Source organism: Argopecten irradians, chromosome 1 (assembly GCF_041381155.1).
Source record: "Argopecten irradians isolate NY chromosome 1, Ai_NY, whole genome shotgun sequence".
Taxonomy (NCBI): Eukaryota; Metazoa; Mollusca; class Bivalvia; order Pectinida; family Pectinidae; genus Argopecten; species Argopecten irradians.
The window spans coordinates 6424324-6451966 of record NC_091134.1 but is presented as its reverse complement, the minus strand read 5'-3'; the positions used below and the strand labels follow the sequence as shown (position 1 = coordinate 6451966).

Below are 27643 nucleotides of genomic sequence, written 5' to 3'. Positions count from 1 at the left end.
AAGTTATATGTGCTGTATTTTTCATACTCACGAATCATGATAAGCCTTTAATATTTTATTAATCACCAAAAGTTGCTAACAGTTTGAAATACTTTGAATGCAATGGTTTTAATTTTACTAATACAAATCATAGCAGAACATGATTTCTAGGATTTCTAGCAGTACTGCCAAAAATCTTTATATGTACATCTATAGTGAAGTGAAATGAGTAACTACGGTCAAGCAATGAAGCCAAAATGTGGTGTACAATTTTATATCACATTTTTACAGTGTTGTTAGTAATGGTAAAGTGAATTCTACAGGAAAGTTTCCATCTGAACATGCATAAGGCATAGAAAACAATGTTACAGTACATAATTTCTGTGTTGTAACTAACGTTTATAAGGCATCTGAAGCCATGTAAATGATTTTTACGGCTTAATTCATCAAACCTTATGGTTTTCAATACATTAATGAAGAAAAATGAACGTGCCAAAATTTTCGTTCAGTTACGGCACAAACTATAACTATTGACGTAGCAATCAAAATGACATTTTCACTGTCAATGCTGCATTCTCATTGGTCAAAAGCGAGTGAAAACATAAAAATTGATATTTTCACTGGAGTGAAGTATATCGTTTTTATGTTCACCTTATATTTTACAACGAAAAATGCACTAAAATCATCTAATACCTTTTCAATTAAAGGTTACTGAAAAGTATAAATATATACTGACCAATGAGTATAATAGACAACGCTGTGCAGTTAGGAGGAGTACCAGATCATCAGAGAGGCCAAGGAAAGAAAAGAGGATCTAACTGTTATATGGTTGAACCTGGCAAATGCATATGGTTCACACTGTAGAAGTACCATGTGCCTGGGAAGATAAGTCATCTACTAAAGAATTACTTTGACAGACTTCAGATGAAGTTTACGGTGCAGGATTACACAACCACCTGGCAGCGTCTAGAAGTTGGAATAGTTACCGGATGCACAGTATTAGTGATCTTATTTTCTGCGGCTATGAATCTGCTGGTTAGATATGTGGAAAAAATTAGTAGAGGGCCATGGATGAAAACAGGTATTCGACAGCCTTCAGTCAGAGCTTTCATGGACGAGTTGAAGGTAAGCACAAAGACGGTAGTCGAAGCTAGGTGGAATCTAAGGGAGATTGAGAACATAATCAGCTGGACTCGAATGAAGATCAAACCCACGAAGTCCAGGAGCTTGGAATCGAAGAAAGGGAAAGGTTACCAACATACATTTGAGATTAGTTGAAGACAAGATTCCAACCGTGTCAAAGAAACCAGTGAAATGCCTTGGTAAATAAATACTGAAACGACTCATTGAGTGACACCAGAACGTGAGTGAAATGCACCAACAGCTGGAGAAGTTGATGGACATCCATAGACAGAAGCGGTCTACCTGGGAAATACAAGGCCTAGATTTATCAACACGGTGTGCTACCTCGAATCATTTGGCTTCTACTAGTGTATGAATGCCAATGGCGACAGTCGATGGCTGAGAAGATGGCTGACAGTTCAGAGAAAAAGTTACAACTTCCCCTGATATCACTAACAGAGGAGTACAAGGTCACTCAGAATTAGACAGCTACTGATGTTAAGGGGCAGCAAATATGCTAAGGTGAGAGGAGCGAAGTTGGACATCACAACTGAACGAGACAGCTTGTGCATAAGGAAGTGTGTCAGATGGAGGAACATACAAGAACGGTTCGGGCAACAAGCATGAAGAAGCAGGTCTAGGGCAATTGGTCAAATTGGGAAAGTACTCGTCCAAAGAAGTTGACATGGAGCGATATCTGGTCTATGGACGCACATAAACTGCATTTCCAGCTGAAGTCAGTATACTAACTATTACTAGTACTAGTATCACTAACAAACTTCGTAACGTGGGATATCAGAGGAACCCAATTATAAGCCCTGTGGCAAACCAGCAAATGTAGAGCACATCCTGTCTTCATGCTCAGTTGCGTTGGCGGATATACGTGGCGTCACAATAAGGTACCTGTCCTTGCAGATGAATTAGAGAAGAACAGGAAAAGGCCAAGTAAGGACAAAAGGGTTTGAAATTTGTCACATTTGTCCGAACAGGGGAACAGATTACGAAAGGTGGTATGCAAGGAAGTTGGCTACTTGGTACGGCTGCGGATTGGCAGTTGCGAGCAAATCTGAAATGCGAATGCAGTTTCCACCAGAGATAACAACTACAAATCAAAGACCAGGTATTGTTATATGGTCTTTGTCTACCAAACAGGTAGTGGAGTTGACCGTACCGTGGGAAAACCGCGTATGAAAGGAAGCGGGCAAATACCAGGATCTAGTAGCAGACTGTTAGCAGGGACAATGGAAGGTATGATGCCATCCAGTGGAGGTGGGATACCGGGGTTTTGTAGGACATTCTACAAAAGCCCTGCGAATTATTGGTGCCACCTGAGCAGAGAGGAAAAAGTTGGTAGGGTGTGTGTGCGCGGAGAAAGAAATGGCTTCATTGTAGCTGTGGAAGAAACGAGGGGAGCTGTGGAAAATGCTACACATGTAAGACATTTTTGTAAGATCATTCATCGGGAACATACCGACTGGTTGCATTCATTCTAGATTGTCGGATAGCAGAGTGTTCCCGGGCTGGCACTTGATCATCCCAGTCGCCGTACCTTTGAAGATTGTAGTGGACAGTGCTGAAACAATCGCGGAAGGAGGATCCACCTGATGACAGGATTATGTACTTAGGTAATATTGTTAACGTATTTTATTATGGGAAAAAATAAGGAATATTCCAATAAAGTATGAACCTTATTTGTATGCTAGTTTTAATTACAGCACGATGTTACCGATCATTGTGAATTTAAAGCATTCTAATATACAGGGTTATTCTGTGTCTCTTGGTAAATGATAGTGATGACTCATCCTGTAAGGTTGAGTTGCAAAAAACGTATTTTATTCAATTTACTATTAATAACATTTTGCTTGCTTCCTTTCACCAATAAAATTTTCCGTCAATAAAGTCAATAAAAACTCTCAATCTACCCGAGTTACTTAGATCCCTAAATGCGGGTAGGTACCGGTTAGTACGTCTTATGTTACGTAACTGATAGTGATTAGGAAGTAACATAACTTTCGCACATAAACAATCAATGCCTGTCTTCTATGGTATAATTCATATATACAAATTCTGAATATTTACACTGTAAATACTGCATTCCGATAAGTCAAAGGCTATTTACAATATCAGCGCTATGTCGCGGTGTTTTAGAGGAGTATACGTGTATTAATGAAAAAGACTAATTACAATCAAGACAAGCACAACACTACTGTAATGCAATGGTTAATTATCGTGGTTGTTTTGAATTTCGTCTTTATTCCCTTCCAAATAAGATACCTGAACCTGAAATGGTCGTCTAATGAACTTAACAAATATAATAAGTTTTGTTACAACAAAATAAAATGATTAGAATAAGAAATACGGATATATACGCTACAACTGTCTTCATTGATGTAAGTGGGATATCTGGAAGACCTGGCGGAATTTGTATCACACTTCAACGGAATTTGTATCATCCTACATTTTAAACTTGACGGAAATTGTATCATTGAATTTTATGTACAGTGAAAAAATATACAAACCATGATTTTGCTTACCAAAAGGTCACTTATTACACAAATATAGTAATTATCTTGATAATTACTCTAGTTATGATCTATTGAAAATACCAATTACATTTTTTTAAACTTAGAAAGCAATTTTGACCAACTTTCAAGGAAATCGTGATATAATTCAATAAAAACTATCTATATATAAATGTATCACCTTAGCTAGACATTAAAAATGCATTTATATCCATATAACGCAAGTAAAAGATGATTTCAATTACATATACTTTCTTTTTTTCTGCTTCAAAGTGTCAATGTGTAATTTTTTTCCTCTGACGGAATTTGTAGCCAACATTTTGCTCTGACGGAATTGAAATACCGTTGTACCATTCTGACGGAATTGAAAAACCGGTGTACCACGATTACCCCCGTGTTATAGATCGGAATGGATTTATTGGTATCCTACTTTCTGATCTACTAAATATGTTGGAGAGATCGATAGACCATCCACCAAAAACACTGTTCACCTTACAGTAGACTAATTTGAGTAATACGTGCATGCGGGATCAAGAGCGATAAAGTGTTTTTAGCTCACCTGGCCCGAAGGATGTCATGGCGCGGCGTCCGTCCGTCGTCCGTCCGTTAACATTTATTTAAATCGCTACTTGTCATAGAGTTCTGCATGGGTTGTAACCAAATTTGGCCACAAACATCCATTGGGGAAGGGGAACAGAACTATTATAAATTTTGGCTCTGACCCCTTGGGGGCAGGAGGGGCGGGGCCCAATAGGGGAAATAGAGGTAAATCCTTTAACTCGCAACTAGTCATATAGTTCAGCATGGATTGTAACCAAATGTTGCCACCAACATGCTTGGAGGAGGAGGAATAGAGTTTGTATAAATTTTGGCTCTGACTCCTATGAGCAGAAAGAGTGGGGTGAATTGGGAAATTAGAGAAAATATTACTTGGCATAATAAACCAGGTGAGCGATACAGGCCCTCTGGGCCTCTTGTTTTTCAACTTGAATTTCAGTGTCAGTCACGAATCCGACAAGTTGACAGGTGCAAATTATTTAACTAGTAAGTCGTAGGATGGAATTGATGAGAATGGAAAGGCACAATTTATAAGGACATACAAGCTGACAAAGAATGGCTAGAAGGGACACCAATATGCAAACTGACACAAAATGTCTTTTGAATAATTCAAGATAATCAGCAACCTTGTAGACGACAACAGATTCAACAAATGCCGTGCCTTTACAGACGTGGCACGGGAACCTTACTGCTCTGGGGGTTAGTGGCACTGCCTTACAAAGTCAACTCGTTAAAGGGACATGAACCTTAAATAAGTTGTTCTGTATGCTTTGATATGGTTTCCAGATGTTTATTGAATATTTTATTAGAATGATTGGTTATCAAAAAGACAGGAAAACGTGGGGAATACCTACCTCAAAAAAAGATAGACCGTCATATTCTATTTTTGGAACACAAAATGAAAGCTGGCCGAAAGCGAGGTCATAATGAACAACAAACTTGATGACATGACAAGGAATGTTTTCCACATTTTAAGATTATTTTCTAAGTTACGATGGTTGACAAATGAAGTTTAAGCTATATTTGTTATAAAACTATTTGTATTTAGCGAAAGAATTATAAGTCAAAAGTCAAACGAGACTTTTCATTCGACAGGGCACCGCGAAGCGAGGTTCCTGACTTATTGCACATATGTACATCACGCAAGTATAAAGTGGGGAGTTGCTCCCGTCTCTTGCATTTCAGCGATCCATTTATATTTACTTACTTTCCAAATCGCGCACGTAACTGACTCTTGACGTACACTGTTTTCTATCAGAATTCGTTTGTGTTCGCTTCACCCACGTTTTTGACCCACCATTTTGTTTACATTTGTGCAGTGCATTGTGGGAGGTCACGTAAGTTCAAAACTACTATACTATCGTTACAAAATTCGACCGGGCCGGTTCAAAATACAGAAAGATGGAATTTCCATTATAATTATTTTATTTGACACATTTGCACAATAACTGATCTGACACGTCTTAAATATGTATTTTACTCAAATTGACATGGTTTATTTAGGTTCATGTCCCTTTAATGGCTTTTGACAAACATATATCAAAAATACCTATCCCGCATGTTGTATAGAGTGCATTTTGTAAAAATGGACTAAATGGAATTAAAATTGAGCAAGAAAACAACTATAGTAAGAGATACTAAAGATTAAGGTTGGTGTAATAACAAGTCTATTGATGCAGCTCTACGAATCATCTTCTCTGGCCAAGTGTTGTGATCCGCCTCCACGTCTAACCATTGATTAGTGTAGATTTAGTTACTATTCTGGACTAGAAGTAATTTAAAATATGTATCATGACCAACCACCATTGGAAGTCTGGCCGTTGACATGTGATAAAAGGATAGTGGGGAGTAAAATGATGAATACTAACATACAAGAAACAATAGAATGTAATTGATCACCACAACTCACCTGTAAATCACCTGTAGGTCATACTGAGTCGTTACAAATGTTTTTCCTGTGTCAGTCAGACCACCTTTCAGTTGTTCTTTTCTCCTCTCTGCAAACATATCTACATTTACTAACATTAAAATATTACTTGATGTAACATGAATTAATCTAGTTTTGTATTTCCTTGCTATTTATTTTGACACTTATAATTGTTGGAACAAAATGTTAGTATTGCCCCTGTTCTGGATAGAGTGATACCAGAATAGCATGCCATGCTATGCAGGCTTTGGGTTACCAATCGAGTAATGCTTGGTGTTTTGGGGCCATATGAGACGGGTTTATAAAAATCACAAGCTAGAATAAAATCCTATATGCAAGTGTCCTAGGTCCTTTATTAAGATTGTGAATATAATGAAACTTCAGTCTAACGTTCAAATGAATGACCTTGACTTTCGTTCAAGGTCACAGGGGTCAAAAAGGCTAAAAAATTTAAACAACTTCTTCTTAATAACCAAGAGGCGTAGGGACCTGATATTTGGCCTGTGACATGCTGGGATCAAGGTCTACAAAGTTTGTTCAAATGAATGACCTTGACTTTCATTCAAGGTCACAGGGGTCATATAGGCTATAATCTTTAAACGACTTCTCCTTAATAACCAAGAGTGCTAGAGACCTGATATTGGGCATGTGGCATGCTGGAATAGAGGGCTACCAAGTTTGTCCGAATGAATGACCTTGACCTTCATTCAAGGTCACAGGGTTCAAAAAGGCAAAAATCTTTAAATGACTTCTTCTTAATAACCAAGAGGCCTAGGGACCTGATATTGGGCCTGAGGCATGCTGGGATCAAGGGCTACCGAGTTTGTTCAAATGAATGACCTTGACTTTCATTCAAGGTCACGGGGTCAAAAAGGCTAAAATCTTTAAACGACTTCTCCTTAATAAGCAAGAGGGCTAGAGACCTGATATTGGGCATGTGGCATGCTGGAATAGAGGGCTACCAAGTTTGTTTTAATGAATGACCTTGACCTTCATTCAAGGTCACAGGGTTCAAAAAGGCAAAAATCTTTAAATGACTCCTTCTTAATAACCAATAAGCCTAGAGACCTGATATTGGGCCTGCGCCTTCTGGGATGAAGGACTACCAAATTTGTTCAAATGAATGACCTTGACCTTCATTCAAGGTCACAGGGGTCAAAAAGGCTAAAATCTTTAAACGACTCCTTCTTAAAAACCTAAAGGCATAGGGACCTGATAATGGGCCTGTGGCATGCTGGGATCAAGTGCTACCAAGTTTGTTCAAAAGAATGACATTGACCTTCATTCAAGGTCATAGGGGTCAAATAGGCTAAAATCTTTAAACGACTTCTTTTTAATAACCAAGAGGCAAAGAGGCCTCTTATGTGCTTAGGGATGATATAAATTCTTATTTACTCTATTTGTTAAGTATGAACCATGTATGATTACCAGCTAGATTGCAGGTGAGCGATTCGGGCCCACTGGGCCCTTGTCTTTCTTACACATTGAAACATATTTTTATTACCACAAAATTGCATTATTTTCCTGGCAGTTTTGGTGTTCACTATTTCCCCACTCCTACTATATAATTTCGTCCCTGTTATTGACCCAATCACTATAAACCATACGACAAGTGTTATCCTATCCTAACGGCTATAGACAAGGGAAGTAATTCTGATAAGTATACCAGTAAACTGTAATTTGACACTTTGATTGTCGTAAATATTTGTTTTATTGTAAATATGGGCGATTTCAGCATAACTTTAAGAGGAACTTTTTCTGGTATATATTGCAAGATTTCGCTATTTTTAGTAAGTTTTTATCATATGTGTATTTTTCGAAAACGAAAGAGGAAGTAATTTAATTGGGTTATAGGGAAAATGTCGACATGTTTCTAGCAGAAATATGTTTCTGTTCCTAGTAACCGGTAGAAGCCCAATCCTCTCGCCATTCAACACATGTAACATTAACCCCATATATACAGGGACATGACATTTTAACTCGCCCGGCCTAGGTATGTAAATTAATGATTCCAGTCTGCTGTTTTATGGTGACGTCATATCTTCACGACATTTAATATACAGGTATGCATAGCGGTGTTTAACATGATGATTACCATAGTCTAAGTCACACACATATATAGTATAGTATATATATATGGAAGAATTAATGAACAGACGAATAATCAAACGAATTGAAAACACACACGCACTCACACACACCATCCTACAGAAGGTACTCAGGTGTTACATATAATGCATCGTCGGAGACCCATGGGTGATCGCACTACACTACGCTACACTTATCAACCCGGGGATATTAACGTTAGTGTATATATCGCCTGGGTTACCGAGGATGCATATAATGCAACAGAGACAAACAAGTCGGATTTCATAAGCATATTGCCTTCTGTTGAGACAATTGGTGTATCTTATCCATGACAAATAAAGAAATGACTGTTCTTACTTCATGAATGATGAATATAAAAGTTGCGGGGGGGGGGGGGGTGGTAGCGGTTTTCATTATTTCCCTGCACATTTGTCGTTTACAAGATACATGGTGTATTTTAGAGTCGCATATATGAACATAGATATTATTAGCGCTATAGTGCTATTTCTGTGAGAAACACTTGTAGAATCAACAAATACATGACGAGCTACAAGATGTATAAAAAGAGGAGTAGGTAGGCAACACTATTAGGATAAATAATACGTACACAGTTAGAACTAGTAACCAAATAACAGAAACTAAATATATCACATAAGTTCTATATTGCTTGAAGTAAAAGGGTTATGTAGAATAATATAGTAGTAACAAGGTGAGAAAGATCATAAAATTGAATATATTATAACATAAATAAGTACAATAGAAACTTAGAAATAAGTTGGGTTTTTTTACAAAAAAAAAAAAATTATAAAAAATATTTATCCTCGTTCATTATGTTGGTCATATCAACTCTAGCCATGAAAACATTTCACCCAATGTTGAAAATCAGTCAGTAAAATGGATAGTAATGAAAAAACATTTTGGACTAATTTGATTATTAATTAAAAAGTACGGTAGCAATAGCAAAGGCAAACAATATAATAATTCACATGACCTGAAATGGTTTCGTAGACTGTTCCACATCTGCACAACCTCTGTCCATTCCTTGTTGTGTTTACCATAGGTGTCTCCAAGGTATTCTCAGTCCTGAAATTACAATCAGAATGATTTCTAAATGAAATATACTTTGGAGCTATCTCATGTTTTAGTGTAAAAACTCCACAAACTATGTTTCTTATTCTTCTGACTAGTCTGCTTAACCTGCCTGTATTATTAGGTATTTTGTTTTATTTTTATATTATAAAAAATATATAATATAGACAGGTTTAGCGGGCTATCTACTGACGTGTAAATAGCATAAGTTGTATATATGTACAAGATCATTATCAAGGAAACGTATGACTATTTCCTTAATTTCTTCATTTTCCATTAAACAGGGGCAGTAATTAAAATTTATATTAATAATGATGTATTGTTATTAAAGGCCCATTACCTTTCCGGAGCAAAATATAAAGGTTTCTTAAAAAACATTAATAACACCAGAAAATGCATACCGATGATCTAAAATAAGGTTACGACACCAAACATATGCAAGATTGCCTGCGTAATATATGAAAACAGTGGAGAGTCAATTCGCTGTTTTGCCGTCTGGCACAGTGATAGTCAACTACCGCGCGGTATTTAGGACGACGGCGGGAAACATAATACGACCCGCGTTATGAAAATAAACATTTTATTTATTTTAATCAAATCGTTCAGAAGGTGATGATAAATGTAGTATTAACGGTATGTTGATAATTTTTAGGACTCTACAAAGTTATCGATCTTGTTTTACATTCCCATTTAAAAAATAAAAGCCGTTTCGGAAAGGTATTGGGCCTTTAATATGATGATAAAAAGATTTGAAAATTAATATTTTCCCTTTTTACATAGATCTCTATAAAAATATCATGCAAAACTGCTTAGACACTTTTTTTACTGATATTTGACACTGTTTATCCATTATCAGTTGAAAATCATGCCATTTTACTAGTACCACTTAATATAACCATTGAACGTTCACTTTCCAGTACACCTTTCACAGTTATTTTTCCATTTATCAAGAGTGTCTTTCTATTGTAAAAATATTACGGGAAATACAAAAGAATGCTCTCATGTCCTAATATGTAAGCTCCCAGCCCATGAATTTTACAACCTTTTGTATAAAAGATCATTTGGGAAGAACAATCATTTTTTTGTTAAATGAAGATGATCATAAGGTCCTGCCTCAGCCCTCATGATCATATTATATGTAAATGAAATAGGCATTAATTAGTGAAATGCACAGTCCTTCCATGCTTACGACTAAAACATTTAAGTTTTATCCATAAATGACTTCTATATATACCCATAAACGAACAGATTTTTTCCTCCAATTTGACTATAGTCATACCAGTATATGCCTGCTGTAAATAACGTTTGGCCTATTTGGCCTCCATCAGGCTGTCTGGTTGAAAGTCCAGAGTGGGAAACAGGTTAACTAAAAAATCTTCACCAATCATATCTGTCTTTCAGAATATATAGATCTGTTTTCCTGAACTACGGGTGTCTGAGTCAGAGGAAAAAGATTTTGTGAGTCGTTACGTATTAAATCATCTCTTTAAATGCCACTCCCAAATAAATCCCGATTTAGCCGTGAGATTTTTAATTTGTAAACCAATTGGCGTGATAAATGGAGTGATAAATTCGTGGTAAGCTGGTGATACGTTAATTAACAGCAAATGTAAAGAAAATTGCATTGATTAGTTAGATACAATCAGTGAGTTAATCTCACAGCATATCATTGTAGGCAAGCATGGCAGACGCTCCTCACCAAGGTTCGTCTGGATTACTGAACTGCGAACTACAGTATGTGGTAGCTGGGGTGACTCTTGTGATAATCACTGCTTTCTCTATGTTGATCATAACCAACGTCTTCTATCGAAATGAACTAAACCTGAACGGCAAAACAAAAGTAAGTCAATTAACTGGATACCTGAATCTTAGAGACGGTGGCTAGCTGATATCAGCAGTTCTATGTAAATTCCATGATATTATAAACATCAATTAAGAAAAGGGTTAAAAATGAATAGTCGTTTTATGAATTAAAGGGAAGCTGAAGGGTCTATGCACTTTTTACGTTACGAGTATTTCTATTTGTTATTTCATATATCTTAATAATTGTACAGGAATCTTCTTCTAAAGGCAAAAAATCAAAGAAGAAGAGATCACGTAAGTAAAACTATTCCTTTAAACTTTGCAAAACAAATATTTGTAAATACCAAGTGTTAAAAACCACATGACTAATAGCGGGATCTTTTTCTGAACTTTCTGCCCAATGTTACATGTGTCATGGTCTGCTATTATGATGTTTGTAATAAGTAATCGGGGATCTTCTGGAAATGAAGATCATAAATCATCACCCTCGCAAACTACAGTGTATAAACTCCGCAACCCAGTAACACGTGAGTAACAGACGACGATAAATGTTTTTCTTATACTTTTTGTTTCTTTCTTAGCCAAAAGTGTCGCTTTGAACTTTACCAATGCCATGTTTGGAGACGGAAACATACTTCATTCAGGTAACGTTAAAGTATTCTACTTTAATTAATGGTTTAATGGTCATGCAAAATTAAATTTAAAAAAAAAACGAAAACGGTTTAGATATTTCCACGGAGGTAATATTCATGACTTTGGTAGATCTACTGTTCTATTGTGTCCATTAGATGGGCAGTTTGTCTCAGTTGAAATATAGTATAATATACTTGTTTGATCATAAAATCATAGGTCATTAATATGAATCATGTTTGAAAACATATTAAGTGATAAGCCGTCTTAATTCGCCCTCTTCCGAATATAAAATATTCACTGTGACCTCTAAATTGAAGTCATATTTATTTTCATTACCATAGTAACACAGACGGAAATTTTGGTGATATTAAAAGGACATTCATAGAATGTCGATCGGTGTGTAGCATAGAACAGGTATAAATAGGAATCTGTAGACAGACTTTTGTAATCACAACATATCTCTTCTAGCTCCCATATCGCCGCCACTTCTGGAAGGCAGAAATAAAGATCCAACAAGTAAGTGTGCATTGTGATAATCAACTATTGTGAATTCAATGGCAGGTATTACCATTCTTAAAATGATTTCTAAGAAATATATCTCGAAAGATTTCAATAATGTTCACTGAAGTCACTACGCATACACTTAAATCATGAATAACTTATGCAGTAAAGATCAGTTTTTTTATCTGGTTTTGTTGTACAGTAAATTGAATTCAGATAGAACTGTTGATAAATCCTAAATCATTAATTTAACACGATGTGCATTAAACGCAATGATATATTTTTGTCGCTCATTATAAAAGGAGGGGTATCACTTTGGGCCGTTTTACGGCCACTCAGTGATACACAAGGATCAGCTACATATTGTATGCTACTCAGAATATCCGATTTTTTCTGCGCTCATGGTAATTTCAGAGGTCAAAGGTCAAAGGGTGAAAATTCAAATTTTCATTGTTTAAGTCCTAATTAATTGATAACATTTTTAGCTTTTGCCATGGCGCGGCGTCCGTCGTCCGTCGTCCGTCCGTCAACATTTCCTTTAAATCACTACTTGTCATAAAGAACTGCATGGATTTTAACAAAATTAGGTCAGAAACTTCCTTAGGGGGGGGGGGATCAGATTTTGCATAAATGGTGACCCTGACACCCCTAGGGCAGGAGGGGCGGGGTCCAATAGGGGTAATAGAGGTAAATCCTATAAATCGCTACTTGTCCTAGAGTTCTGCATAGATTGCAACCAAATTTGGCCAGAAACTTCCTTAGGGGAAGGGGATCAGATTTTGCATAAATGGTGACCCTGACCCCCCTGGGGCAGGAGGGGCGGGGCCCAATAGGGGTAATAGAGGTAAATCCTATAAATCGCCACTTGTCCTAGAGTTCTGCATGCATTGCAACCAAATTTGGCAAGACACTTCCTTAGGGGAAGGGGATCAGATTTTGCATAAATGGTGACCCTGACCCCCCTGGCGCAGGAGGGGCGGGGCCCAATAGGGGTAATAGAGGTAAATCCTATAAATCGCTACTTGTCCTAGTGTTATGCATGGATTGTAACCAAATTTGGCCAGAAACAATCTTAGGGGAAGGGGATCAGATTTTGCATAAATGGTAACCCTGACCCCCCTGGCGCAGGAGGGGCGAGGCCCAATAGGGGTAATAGAGGTAAATCCTATAAATCGCTATTTGTCCTAGAGTTCTAGATGGATTGCAACCATATTTGGCCAGAAACTTCCTTAGGGAAAGGGGATCAGATTTTGCATAAATGGTGACCCTGATCCCCCTGGGGCAGGAGCGGCTGGGCCCAATAGGGGAAATAAAGGTAAATCCTATAAATCGCTACTTGTCCTAGAGTTCTGCATGGATTGTAACCAAATTTGGCCAGAAAATTCTTGGGGGAAGGGGTTCAGATTTTGCATAAATGGTGACCCTGACCCCCCTGGGGTAGGAGGGTGGGGCCCAATAGGGGAAATAGAGGTAAATCCTACAAATCGCTACTTGTCCTAGAGTTCTGCATGGATTGCAACCAAATTTGGCCAGAAACTTCCTTAGGGGAAGGAGATCAGATTTCGCACAAATGGTGACCCTGACCCCCCTGGGGCAGGCGGGGCGGGGCCCAATAGGGGAAATAGAGGTAAATCCTATAAATCGCTACTTGTCCTAGAGTTCTGCATGGATTGCAACCAAATTTGGCCAGAAACTTCCTTAGGGGAAGGGGATCAGATTTTGCATAAATGGTGGCCCTGACACCCCTGGGCCAGGAGGGGCGGGGCCCAATAGGGGTAATAGAGGTAAATCCTATAAATCGCTACTTGTCCTAGAGTTCTGCATGGATTGTAACCAAATTTGGCCAGAAACATCCTTAGGGGAAGGGGATCAGATTTTGCATAAATGGTAACCCTGACCCCCCTGGGCAGGAGGGGCGAGGCCCAATAGGGGTAATGGAGGTAAATCCTATAAATCGCTACTTGTCCTAGAGTTCTTGATGGATTGCAACCATATTTGGCCAGAAACTTCGTTAGGGAAAGGGGATCAGATTTTGCATAAATGGTGACCCTGACCCCCCTGGGGCAGGAGGGCTGGGCCCAATAGGGGAAATAGAGGTAAATCCTATAAATCGCTATTTGTCCTAGAGTTCTGCATGCATTGCAACCAAATTTGGCAAGAAATTTCCTTAGGGGAAGGGGATCAGATTTTGCATAAATGGTGACCCTGACCCCCCTGGGGCAGGAGGGGCGGGGCCCAATAGGGGTAATAGAGGTAAATCCTATAAATCGCTACTTGTCCTAGAGTTCTGGCTTGATTGTAACCAAATTCGGAAAGAAACATCCTTGGGGGAAGGGGATCAGATTTTGCATAAATGGTGACCCTGACCCCCTGGGACAGGCGGGGCGGGGCCCAATAGGGGAATTAGAGGTAAGTCCTATAAATCGCTACTTGACGTAGAGTTCTGCATGGAATGCATCCAAATTTGGCCAGCAACATCCTTTGGGGAATGGGAACTGATTTTGCATAAATGGTGACCCTGACCCCCCCAGGGGCAGGAGGGGCGGGGCCAAATAAGGGTAATAGAGGTAAATCCTATAAATCGCTACTTGTCCTAGAGTTCTGCATGGATTGCAACCAACTTTGGCCAGAAACTTCCTTAGGGGAAGGGGATCAGATTTTGCATAAATGGTGACCCTGACCCCCCCCGGGGCAGGAGGGGCGGGGCTCAATAGGGGTAATAGAGGTAAATCCTATCAATTGCTACTTATCGTAGAGTTCACCATGGATTGCAACCAAATTTGGCCAGAAAATTCTTGGGGGAAGGGGATCAGATTTTGCATAAATGGTGACCCTGACCCCCCTGGGGCAGGAGGGTGGGGCCCAATAGGGGAAATAGAGGTCAATCCTATAAATCGCTACTTGTCCTAGAGTTCTGCATGGATTGCAACCAAATTTGGCCAGAAACTTCCTTAGGGGAAGGAGATCAGATTTTGCATAAATGGTGACCCTGACCCCCCCCTTGGGGCAGGAGGGGCGGGGCCCAATAGGGGTAAAAGAGGTAAATCCTATAAATCGCTACTTGTCCTAGAGTTCTGGATGGATTGCAACCATATTTGGCCAGAAACATCCTTGGGGGAAGGGGATCAGATTTTGCATAAATGAAGACCCTGACCCCCTGGGGCAGGCGGGGCGGGGCCCAATAGGGGAAATAGAGGTAAATCCTATAAATCGCTACTTGTCCTAGAGTTCTGCATGGATTGCAACCAAATTTGGCCAGAAACTTCCTTAGGGGAAGGGGATCAGATTTTGCATAATTGGTGACCCTGACCCCCCTGGGCCAGGAGGGGCGGGCCCAATAGGGGTAATAGAGGTAAATCCTATAAATCGCCACTTGTCCTAGAGTTCTGCATGCATTGAACCAAATTTGGCCAGAAACTTCCTTAGGGGAAGGGGGTCAGATTTTGCATAATTGGTGACCCTGACCCCCCTGGGCCAGGAGGGGCGGGCCCAATAGGGGTAATAGAGGTAATTCCTATAAATCGCCACTTGTCCTAGAGTTCTGCATGCATTGCAACCAAATTTGGCAAGAAATTTCCTTAGGGGAAGGGGATCAGATTTTGCATAAATGGTGACCCTGACCCCCCTGGGGCAGGAGGGGCGGGGCCCAATAGGGGTAATAGAGGTAAATCCTATAAATCGCTACTTGTCATAGAGTTCTGGCTGGAATGCAACCAAATTTTGCCAGAAAATTCTTGGGGGAAGGGGATCAGATTTTGCATAAATGGTGACCCTGACCCCCCTGGGGCAGGAGGGTGGGGCCCAATAGGGGAAATAGAGGTCAATCCTATAAATCGCTACTTGTCCTAGAGTTCTGCATGGATTGCAACCAGATTTGGCCAGAAACTTCCTTAGGGGAAGGAGATCAGATTTTGCATAAATGGTGACCCTGACCCCCCCCCCCCCCCCCCCCCCCCCCCCTTGGGGCAGGAGGGGCGGGGCCCAATAGGGGTAAAAGAGGTAAATCCTATAAATCGCTACTTGTCCTAGAGTTCTGGATGGATTGCAACCATATTTGGCCAGAAACATCCTTGGGGGAAGGGGATCAGATTTTGCATAATTGGTGACCCTGACCCCCCTGGGCCAGGAGGGGCGGGCCCAATAGGGGTAATAGAGGTAAATCCTATAAATCGCCACTTGTCCTAGAGTTCTGCATGCATTGCAACCAAATTTGGCAAGAAATTTCCTTAGGGGAAGGGGATCAGATTTTGCATAAATGGTGACCCTGACCCCCCTGGGGCAGGAGGGGCGGGGCCCAATAGGGGTAATAGAGGTAAATCCTATAAATCGCTACTTGTCATAGAGTTCTGGCTGGAATGCAACCAAATTTCGCCAGAAAATTCTTGGGGGAAGGGGATCAGATTTTGCATAAATGGTGACCCTGACCCCCCTGGGGCAGGAGGGTGGGGCCCAATAGGGGAAATAGAGGTCAATCCTATAAATCGCTACTTGTCCTAGAGTTCTGCATGGATTGCAACCAGATTTGGCCAGAAACTTCCTTAGGGGAAGGAGATCAGATTTTGCATAAATGGTGACCCTGACCCCCCCTTGGGGCAGGAGGGGCGGGGCCCAATAGGGGTAAAAGAGGTAAATCCTATAAATCGCTACTTGTCCTAGAGTTCTGGATGGATTGCAACCATATTTGGCCAGAAACATCCTTGGGGGAAGGGGATCAGATTTTGCATAAATGATAACCCTGACCCCCTGGGGCAGGCGGGGCGGGGCCCAATAGGGGAAATAGAGGTAAATCCTATAAATCGCTACTTGTCCTAGAGTTCTGCATGGATTGCAACCAAATTTGGCCAGAAACTTCCTTAGGGGAAGGGGATCTGATTTTGCATAATTGGTGACCCTGACCCCCCTGGGCCAGGAGGGGCGGGCCCAATAGGGGTAATAGAGGTAAATCCTATAAATCGCCACTTGTCCTAGAGTTCTGCATGCATTGCAACCAAATTTGGCAAGAAATTTCCTTAGGGGAAGGGGATCAGATTTTGCATAAATGGTGACCCTGACCCCCCTGGGGCAGGAGGGGCGGGGCCCAATAGGGGTAATAGAGGTAAATCCTATAAATCGCTACTTGTCCTAGAGTTCTGCATGGATTGCAACCAAATTTGGCCAGAAACTTCCTTAGGGGAAGGGGATCAGATTTTGCATAAATGGTGACCCTGACACCCCTGGGCCAGGAGGGGCGGGGCCCAATAGGGGTAATAGAGGTAATTCCTATAAATCGCTACTTGACCTAGAGTTCTGCATGGATTGCAACCAAATTTGGCCAGAAACTTCTTGGGGGAAGGGGATCAGATTTTGCATAAATGGTGACCCTGACCCCCCTGGGGCAGGAGGGTGGGGCCCAATAGGGGTAATAGAGGTAATTCCTATAAATCGCTACTTGTCCTAGAGTTCTGCATTGATTGTAACCAAATTTGGCCACAAACATCCTTTGGTGAAGGGAAACAAAACTTGTATAAATTTTAGCTCTGACCCCCCTGGGGGCAGGAGGGGCGGGGCCCAATAGGGGAAATAGAGGTAAATCCTGAAAATCGCTACTTGTCCTAGAGTTCTGCATGGATTGTAACCAAATTTGGCCAGAAACATCCTTGGGGTTAACAGAGTTCGTATAAATTTTTGCTTTGACCCCCTGGAACAGAAAGAGTGGGGCCCAATAGGGGAATTAGAGGTAAATATTCAAATTCCTTCAGAAAAGAAACAATGAACTTGTATTCAGAACATTACTTGGCATTACAAACCAGGTGAGCGATACAGGCCCTCTGGGCCTCTTGTTTGCAGATTTTGCCTGTAAATATTAGGTTTGTGAAGTTTCGTTAAGAAAACTGATGAAAAGTTCAAAAAGTAGGTCAGAGTGAACTTATTAAGCATTTTTTTCTATTTCAGCATTAAAAACTTTTTTTTATTTTTGCTGAAAACTAGGATTTTTTAAAGATTTGATTTAGGTCATATTCAATGAATGGTATCAACTGTCCACTAAGCATATGCTATTTTACAATGCTTAAAGCAGGAATTTAAATTATTTAGACTTGTTTTATGAGCTTAATTTCAAGCAACGCCTTCACTGAGGTAGAATTTTAGAATTATTCCTGCTGTCCCACTATATGATCGTGAAAGGCGACTAAATTTTGAATCTTAATTTCATGGTTACCTATATGAGAATAGTGTACATTTTCATCCATTCCATACCTTCAGAGTGACATTTAGAGTTTTATTTTCTGTAATGATCTTGTTAAGATGGTGGCAGCTTAGGGTCATATGAGCGGGATGACGGGGAAGAATTAGGTCATATTCAATGAAAGTGCATTTTTCAATTATGTATCTTCTGGATTTTTATATATAAAAAGCAAATGATTAAGCTATTTAAGTTTGTTTATGAGATAATCTCAAGCAATACCTGCATTGCAAGTATTTTGTTAGAATTGTGCCTGCTGCTCCATAGCATGATCATCAAAGTCGACTAAATATGGAACCTTTATCTCGTGGCTTTACCAAACAATATCATGCATTCAACATCTAGTGTTCATCATAAGAGAGTATTGTCTTATTATTATTAACTTGTATAAAGTGAAAGGAAAGTTTTTTATGAGAAAGAAACCTTCTCTATGATATTTCAGACAGAAATCCAATATATTTTGATCTAGGTAGCCACTAGAATTGAGATCCCAAATTTAGTCGCCTTTTCCGATCATGCAATGAGGCAGCAGACACAATTCTAACATCATACTTGCAATATAGGTGTTGCTTAATATGTTCTATTACAACAAATTTAAATAGCTTAAACACTTGCCTTAAATATGGACAATCCACAAGATACTTAGTTGACAGACAATAACATTCATTGAATGTGACCTAATTTATACACGTGACCCAGCAAATGTGACCCTAAAATGTAATAATCTAAAGTAGATCGTGACAAACTACAAATCAAGTGCTAAACACTCCAAAGCTTTGAAATGGTTGAAAAAAAAATAAAATATTTTCATCTCAATAACCGTGAAATAAAGATTCCAAATTGAGTCGCCTTTCACGATCACGCAGTGGGACAGCAGGCATAATTCTAACATCCTACCTCAGTGAAGGCGTTACTTGAAATTAAGCTCATAAAACAAGTCTAAATAATTTAAAATCCTTGCAAATGTGACCATAGGATGTAATCTGTCATCTTAAGCAGGTCATGTCAAGATCCGTATTTAGTACTAAACATCAATTTCAAGCTATCAAACCGTTGAAAAATTCTAGTTTTCAGCATACAATATGCAGCTGACCCTAATGTATATTCATGCAAAATATTTTGCTTATCACTGAGTGGCCGTAAAACGGCCCAAAGTGATACCCTTCCTTTGTTATCAAGATTGGTAATACACTTGCTCTTCAGGAATCATTTGTCCTGTTCTTGTACTTTTCAAGGTAATTTGTAATACTATTCTCTTCGTTTTATTATATTTAAATCGATTTGTGTCAATGGTTTTTTTTTTAATTGCAGTACATTGCTTTTACTTATTTCTGATAAATCAAATCAAATTTGAAGACTAATATAGGTGAAAATCAAACATTTTTTTACTGTAGAAATCATGCAGAACACAGTTGCCATGTGGGAAAAGCATGCAGATGATGTATTTGTGACTAAAGGCTTAAGGAGCGTTCGGGATGCATCTAAGAAAAACAATATGTTGATCATCACTGGTCCACAGGGAAGCGGGAAATCTACAGCTCTCAGATTTGTTTCTCTGGGTCTTAAAAAAGATGGGTATACAGTGTACCCATGTACTAAACCGTCAGAAATAGTGTACTATTGGGACGATGCAAAATGGCAAGCGTTTGTTATAGATGATCCTATAGGAAGTGAATGTATCAGTCTAACTGGGGTTGAGAAGTTGGAGAAGCACGAGGACAACATTAAACATTGTATAGAGAGTCGTACAACAAAAGTGCTTCTCGCTGTCCGCTCAGAAATCATAAATGATAGATTCGTATCTAGCAGCAAAACTTTAACAAACTGGCGAAAGTTTGGCATTGAGTTGACTGATGATGAACATGCTCTTTCAGATCAAGAAAAGAAAGATATGCTTTCGCATTACTTATCTAGAAGTGGGGTTCGTTTTAATTCCCCACTCCAGATGCCAACCCTGCATTGTTTTCCATTACTGTGTCACGCGTTTTGTAAGGTCGGGGAAATACGCCATCGAAATCCATCAGAGTTCTTCTCCTCGCCGTTTGACGTTATAAAAGAAACTTTTATCCGAATGCGAGAGCATAATCCTCCACATTTCTGTGCCCTGGCTCTATGTGCTGTGTATAGGAACCTGCTATCCATCAGGTACATCAGCCCTGATTCCCCAGAAAGAGATCGTGTTGATCGGGTGATGGAACTGCTGGGAATAGACCGGGAAAAGACGCAGAAGAAGGTGATGAATGCTCTTGATGCCTTGAACGGAGTTTACCTTACAAAAAATGGAAGGACCTTTTCATTTCTCCATTCTGTATTCGAGGACTTAGTAACTTTTATATTGGGAGAGGAGTCGACAGAGTTTTTATTTCAATACTGTTCCAGTACATTTCTTAGAAGTTACGTCAGAATAGTAGACACTGCTGCAGTGCCTAATGAACACGCTATTGTACTGGAACGCTCGGATTATAATCGGTTGGCACAAAGAATGTGTCGAGAACTTAAAAACAATAATATAGAGGACATATTTTACCATTCCGCTCTACGGAATAGACGTTTTCTCAAAGTATTCATGAAGAAGTGTTCCGAGGACAAAACATTGGAATATGGAAATGAGAATAGCATCCCATTATTAGCCTGGAGCTGTCGCATGGAAATGTTCAGACTAACACGCGACCTGCTAAAGAATGGGGCGGCTCTAAATATATGTGATAAGACAAAGAAGTCGGCGTTAATGTGGGTGTGTCGAAACAATTCACGACCTATAAAGGAAATCCGTAAAATTGTTAGAGAGTTATTGGAGGCTGGAGCGAGTGTAGATTTAATTGACATCAGAAACCACACAGCATTGAAGCATGCTATTCGAAAGGGAGATGTAGATATTGTGAACGAACTTCTAGAGCACCATGCAAGTGTAAATCAAGATCAAAGTGACGCAGCAAGTGTAGCTCCCCTTAACATGGCTGTCAAAATTGCGCTTAAACACAAACGTACAAAATACGAATCTGATCAAGCTCTGAATCAACCCGAACAAAATTCAACAAAGATAGTGAAATTGCTTCTTGAACGTGGTGCTAATCCCAACTTAAAGTGCAACGATGACAAGACCTTGCTATATCTGTCAGTTTCACGCGCGAACATTGCTATTTTTCGATGTCTTCTGGATAACGGTGCTGACGTTAATCTGTCTAACACCTCAAATGAAGATCTCCTTTGTTCTGCGATAAGTAATTGCCCTTCCGATGTAATTGAGTCCCTCTTAGACCGAAACGTTGACGTTAACAGACACGACGCGTCTTCGAAATCTCCTCTGCATCATGCAGTTATGCGAAACAATTGTGACCTGGTGGCGAAATTGATAAAGTGTGGAGCTTGTGTCAACTGTAGAGACGTGGAAGGAGAAACACCTTTACACATATCTGTTAAAGGTCAAATGGAAGCGATCACTGATGTTCTACTACGAAACAAAGCAGACAGTCAGGCAGAGGATAAATACGGCAGAACACCCATAATGTGGTTCTACAAATTGGCTGGTATCCACAAATAAAATATATCTCCATTGTCATCCTCGATTTCCCATGGGTTACTATCACTGTCTTTATATCCACCCCGTCCTCTATACATGCATTTCATGGGTTACTATCGCTGTCGCTATTATTTATACTCCACCCCGCGGTGTCCCAATGGCTAAGTACCAACATATTACCATAAACCCTCCACCACTGGGTTGCGAGTTCGAACCCCATGTGGGGCAGCTGCCAGGTACTGACCGCTGATCGGTATTTTTTCTCCATGTTCTCGGGTTTCCTCCACGAACAAACCTGACACGTCCTTAAATGACCCTGGCTGCTAAAAGGACGTTAAACTAACCAATCAAAAACCAATATATCCACCCCACCCCCGGGTTACTATCGCTGTCTTTATATCATCTTATAACGACTTTGTAGTAATCAATGGAATACCGATTAATGAAAATGAAAAGAAAATACTACAGTATAATTATTCAAAAAATTGTATATCGTATTATAAGAAGTAGTTTATATGTCTGCTGAAGTAAAAAGTAATGTTATATAAACTTGTTACGGAATTGTTGACTTTGGTTTCGTATATCCGTCTTCCAAGAAATGAATGTTTTATGAAGCACAAAGTTTCTTTCTTCGTTAATGTACCTTACGTTAGCGGTATTAAAATGTTATTTTGTGTCCAGCTTTAAATCCAAACATAACAACTGTTTGATACTCGTCATAAGAAACTATTCCATTCTGATCAATTCACAACGGATTACACCATAAATGAATGAATAAAGTATATACAATGAACTACTTTTTATGATGGTGTAATTCTTTAATTACAATTGTAATTTTTTTTATATATATAACTTTTACAGCACCACCCAATGTTTTTCATTCAAAGAATATTCATTTATTTTGTATATTTGTGTGATTTATTAAAAAATGTTTGAATTCTTAAACGTGCTTCTTGTATTTTATAAATCTAATTTTTTTCAACATGTCGACATCCTTTGCCGTTATATACGGTGGCTGGGAAAGGACATGAAAAAATGAAAAGTTATTGCGTGCTAATGCAATACTATTGCATGCGAACGCAATAATTAATCATTGCATGTGAACACAATAGTAAACTTGACAATTAACTGCCAATTAAAAATATGGCTGTGATGTCATCTATTGTTGTACATGAAGCTTGAGGTATAGTTGGAGCAAAGTCTACTATTATCATCTACTGCTGTTGAATAGTTAGCTTTTCCTGTGGAATAGTTTGTGAACTATTCCACGGGAAAAGGTAACTATTCCACAGTTTAAGGTAAATGTAAAGACTGGTGAACATAGCTTAGCATGTAGTCAAAAGTACATCCTCATTCATTAAATCCACGGAGAGATGGATTAAAGAATAAGCATTGTACTTGTCAAAGGTGTGATATATTTGTAAACTTATTTTCGTAATACCGATACACAATTTTTATCACTTCATTCGAAAATAAATTTCATAATTTCTTTCACAGCCACTGTGTCCATAACCTAAAAAAATAATTCATTTTAAATCCACAAGAGAGAAGATTGAAATTCAATTCCATAAGACAAATGCTGAATTTTCTGCCAAAATGAAATTACAGATGCTTAAGACATGATTATTCCATATTTCGTTGTCCAAATCACTTCATATACCATACAAAATGGCATCTATCAATTAAAAAAATACATTCCATCTCTTTTCATGAAGATAATAATTCCCAAGGAATATTTCAAAAACACACTCTTTTAATTTGTCACATTATTTCACTTTTGTGTATATTTACCGGTAGTATTATGATCCAAAATAATCCGAGAATATTTTGGGTTTTTTTCTTCTTTTAAATTTTGATTAGCTCCCTATAAGGCCTGTGCTGCATAGAAAAGATTTTTGCCCAATCCACTTCAAATTTATATCCAAAAATCATCACTGATGTGTTCAAATCTGCATACAGAGCTACATATTTATTGTCCTCTATGTTGAACAGTGAAAACTAAACTGAGTAAATGTTTTAGTGTGCGCACCATATAGTACTTACGCATGGATCTTTCAGAAAAATCATGCAAATCGTGATTCTTGTTCTCGAGTGAGGTAATGCAATAAATCGTGAATGGGTCTCAAGGTTTAAATTGATAGTTTTAGGGTTACCTGCAGCAGTGGAATAGTTAAACAATTCCCAGTGTAATAGTGGAGAGTACTAGTGACATTCGGTGCCATGTTTCAAGTATGAGAAACACCTCAAACTATGGAATATACGGGCCTCGAACAATTCATTACCTTGCCTATTTCACAGTTTTCGGTGTTTTCTTATACTTACTCAGTGGTATATCATTGCGAACACACACACAATAGTACTGCGCTGACACGCAATACTATTGCGTTCGCACGAAATACTATTGAGTTCGCATGCAATAACTTTCTATTTTTCATTACCTTTCCCAGCCACCGTAGTTATAAGTAATAGTAAGAGCCAATAAATTGACTAGCAATGTTTACAAACTGTAACCTCAAAGAATCCTACAAAAGAACAGAACATGGAGGTACAATGTATGTAGATCATACAGATTCTTACTAAAAATAATAAACGTTGACAATTTAAAGATCACACTGAATGAAAATTGGCATGCTAAATAAGCTACCGTATAATTTCCCCTCTAGGGGCGTGCCCACCATAGAATACCCCTCTGTTACCACAGTCTGTAGGGAAGTAAAACATATGGACGATTATAATGACACGTGTTTAGAGTGTCACAAAGCGTGAGAAATAAAGCGTCTCTCTCTAGTGTCCCTGGTCCACACTCCATAGTCTATGATCGTAACACTGTACTTGTGTAGTTGATGGCTGAGTTTACTTTATAATTATCCAATGGACTGTCTCTCCTGTGGTAGGTGTCTTAGGACTCTACAAATAGTGCAATCGTTGTCTTTTTCATATTGTTGTCTTACTAAGTACTCTGTCCAAAACACCACATCCTCACCCGGTCATATTGTACCAGATCCTCTTCCTTACTGGGTAGAAAGTTGATATGTCCATAGATTACGACATGTCTCATCCAAATAAGGGACAATAAATCAAGAGCATTCCTCATCAGGCCAAGTTATACTTATGGTTTTTGATCAGATGGAATAGCTGAACATCAGGAACCAACTAACACGCTCATACATACACGTTTCATACAGAGGAATAGTCTCAGTTTTTGTTGGAACAGCAAAACAAATTATGACTATTCTCCACGTTGATAAGGATGGATCCTGAAGTATCTACATCCACAAAGCTAGAAAGATCAACAATTAAAGGTGTCAGAATCGTAAACAAATCCTTAAACCTTTTCAAACAGGCATTATTAGAAGACATCAAAATAGTGCTCTATATTTTTATGTATGTTACTATGGCATCATATCAAAAGGTTCAAGATGGATTTCACCTAGCTTTTCTTGTGTTTCTATGTAATTGAAGAAGGCCAAGAAGCCAAAAATTTGTGAAAGAGACGTTTATATTGTTTGAACTCTATATTTTTGCACTAAGACTCAAATCAATGAAAATAGAACCTGTTTGAAAAATAATCGTTCTCTTCAATAACGACACTCACCATAAGGTCAAAAGCGGGTCAATGTCAAAGGTCACCGAGGTAGTAATAACTAAACCACGGTGCATATTCCTATCGCGTACAGTATTTCCCAGTGTTTTTGTGGATATCAGCCGTAAAACTTCCACGCAGTATTCATCAACCTGCTACTCATGACCTTTCGAGTAGCTGTAAGTGATCTCTTCTCTCCGTCAGTCGACAGATCATGATAAAGGAAACCTTTCGAGTAGCTGTAATTGATCTCTTCTCTCCGTCAGTCGACAGATCATGATAAAGGAAATCTTTCGAGTAGCTGTAAGTGATCTCTCCTCCTCTCCGTCAGTCGACAGATCATGATAAAAGAAACCTTTCGAGTAGCTGTAAGTGATCTCTTCTCTCCGTCAGTCGACAGATCATGATAAAGGAAATCTTTCGAGTAGCTGTAAGTGATATCTTCTCTCCGTCAGTCGACAGATCATGATAAAGGAAACAATCACAGAAGGTTTTTTTTATTAAAACGAACACCAGTACACAGACTTTGACAAACATGTTCTAAATCAAAACGAGGACAAATGGGAGCGAGGGACGGCTGGGAGTACGGCTGCGACAACCGGAGCGACCAAGGGGAGATGTGTTATGGCCAATGTCGTTCAGGTTGCGGCTGCGAGTGCGGTCAGGTAGTAATTGTGTCAATTACAACATCATTCTGATAACAAAACACCATCTATATCAATATGTTTATTTTGTTTCCCCGTGTGGAAATCGCATGATTGTTACTGTTACGACCTTTTGTATAATTCCGTGATGTAGAGTATTGATTTCTAAATCTTTATATCCTTTTTAGCTCAAGTCGCCATCTCGGGCAATCTGTTTAATGGAATGGTGTAATGGACATTCATCTATTGCACACCGCACACATAATCGGCACGCTAACATGCCTGCATTATAGGATGCATGATAAGTTCTCATTGTTTTAGAAAATTACCACGGTAAACACGTATGATGAGCCTTTAAATCGGGATGGGCCTTTATATCAGATAGGGTCATAACGGGGTGACAAACAAATAAACATTACAAGCATCAAACCAAATGTTAAACAACAAAACGAGTTTACAAAAACATGGATCTGTCATTGTTAATGACATTTATAATGATTTGTGAAAGGTTAGAGATTCGGTGATCGTTACTCTTGAAACCGGACTCTTGAGCAGGATAATTTGTACATCGACATACATGTATGTACATGAACGTTGGTTTAAAACGGTAGTGTTGAAAATATAGTGCTATTCGAAGTGAAATTACTGTAACAATTTATTTCTCGTCAAGTCATATTACGTCATTATAATATAGACTATTGATAGAATATCGTTGCTTTCATGTACAACGATTAAGGATGAAAAAAATAGATAACAATAGACATAACCATAGTCCGCTAAACCTGTCTATATAATTAGGCGTTTTTAATTTTCTTTTTTTTTTTTTGCTTGGTTTGCCTTATGTATATTAGGCATTTCAAAAAAAATCCTAATAATATAATCAGGTGTAGCGGACTAACATAACCAATGCTACCTTCAATCTTCTCTTCTGTCTATATCTCACTCGCCTTCCTCTTTCTATCCTTTTCTCCCTTTATCGCGAGTTTTCCCAATCTCCTTCCTTCTCCTTTCTTTCTTGCTCCACTGTTCTCGTCCCCTCTTCCCTATCTGTTTTATTTCTTCCTCCTTTTTAGGTAGTGATACTTCCTTTCTCAGCCAATACACGAACTCAAAATTATTACAGTATTTTTTTTTAATATTGTATTTGCACGCAATAGTATTGCGTTCATACGCAATAACTTTTTATTTTCCATGTCCTTTCTCAGTCGTAAAAATTAACGTGCACGCTGTCAGGATAACTTAGTCCGATTTTACTGTAATAAATGCAAACGAAGGTAATTAGTATTAAAAATGCCACACAATTTTCAAGTATGGAGAATTGACGTCACGTGCAGTCGTGGTTTTATTCCAACTTATTTTAAAATACCGGTAGTCGGATGTAATAAATGTGAATTTGTATAACATGGAGGTACATATATGAGAGAAAAATACATTAAATGCACTCTTGAATCATT

At 38.8% G+C, this 27643-nt stretch overlaps 1 protein-coding gene and 1 long non-coding RNA gene across 3 annotated transcripts; one reads left to right on the top strand and one right to left on the bottom strand.

Annotated features, from left to right (window-relative positions):
* Positions 1-7445: 7445 nt before the first annotated feature.
* LOC138316103 (uncharacterized) lies at positions 7446-22921 on the top strand. 2 transcript variants are annotated; one of them, XM_069257617.1, is made up of 6 exons: positions 7446-8101; positions 10961-11125; positions 11340-11382; positions 11670-11732; positions 12190-12237; positions 19837-22921. In XM_069257617.1, the coding sequence occupies exons 2-6, from the start codon at positions 10967-10969 to the stop codon at positions 21981-21983; spliced, it is 2460 nt and encodes an 819-aa protein (XP_069113718.1). In that variant the 5' UTR covers positions 7446-8101; positions 10961-10966; the 3' UTR covers positions 21984-22921. The 2 variants fall into 2 exon arrangements, with proteins under 2 accessions (XP_069113718.1, XP_069113710.1); XM_069257609.1 differs by having other exon boundaries at positions 7446-8171.
* Positions 8355-27442, bottom strand: LOC138316255 (uncharacterized). Its single transcript, XR_011207610.1, has 3 exons — positions 27103-27442; positions 10985-11107; positions 8355-9279 (listed from the first exon to the last, which is right to left on the bottom strand). It is a non-coding gene; the product is annotated as an uncharacterized lncRNA (long non-coding RNA).
* Positions 27443-27643: the final 201 nt, after the last annotated feature.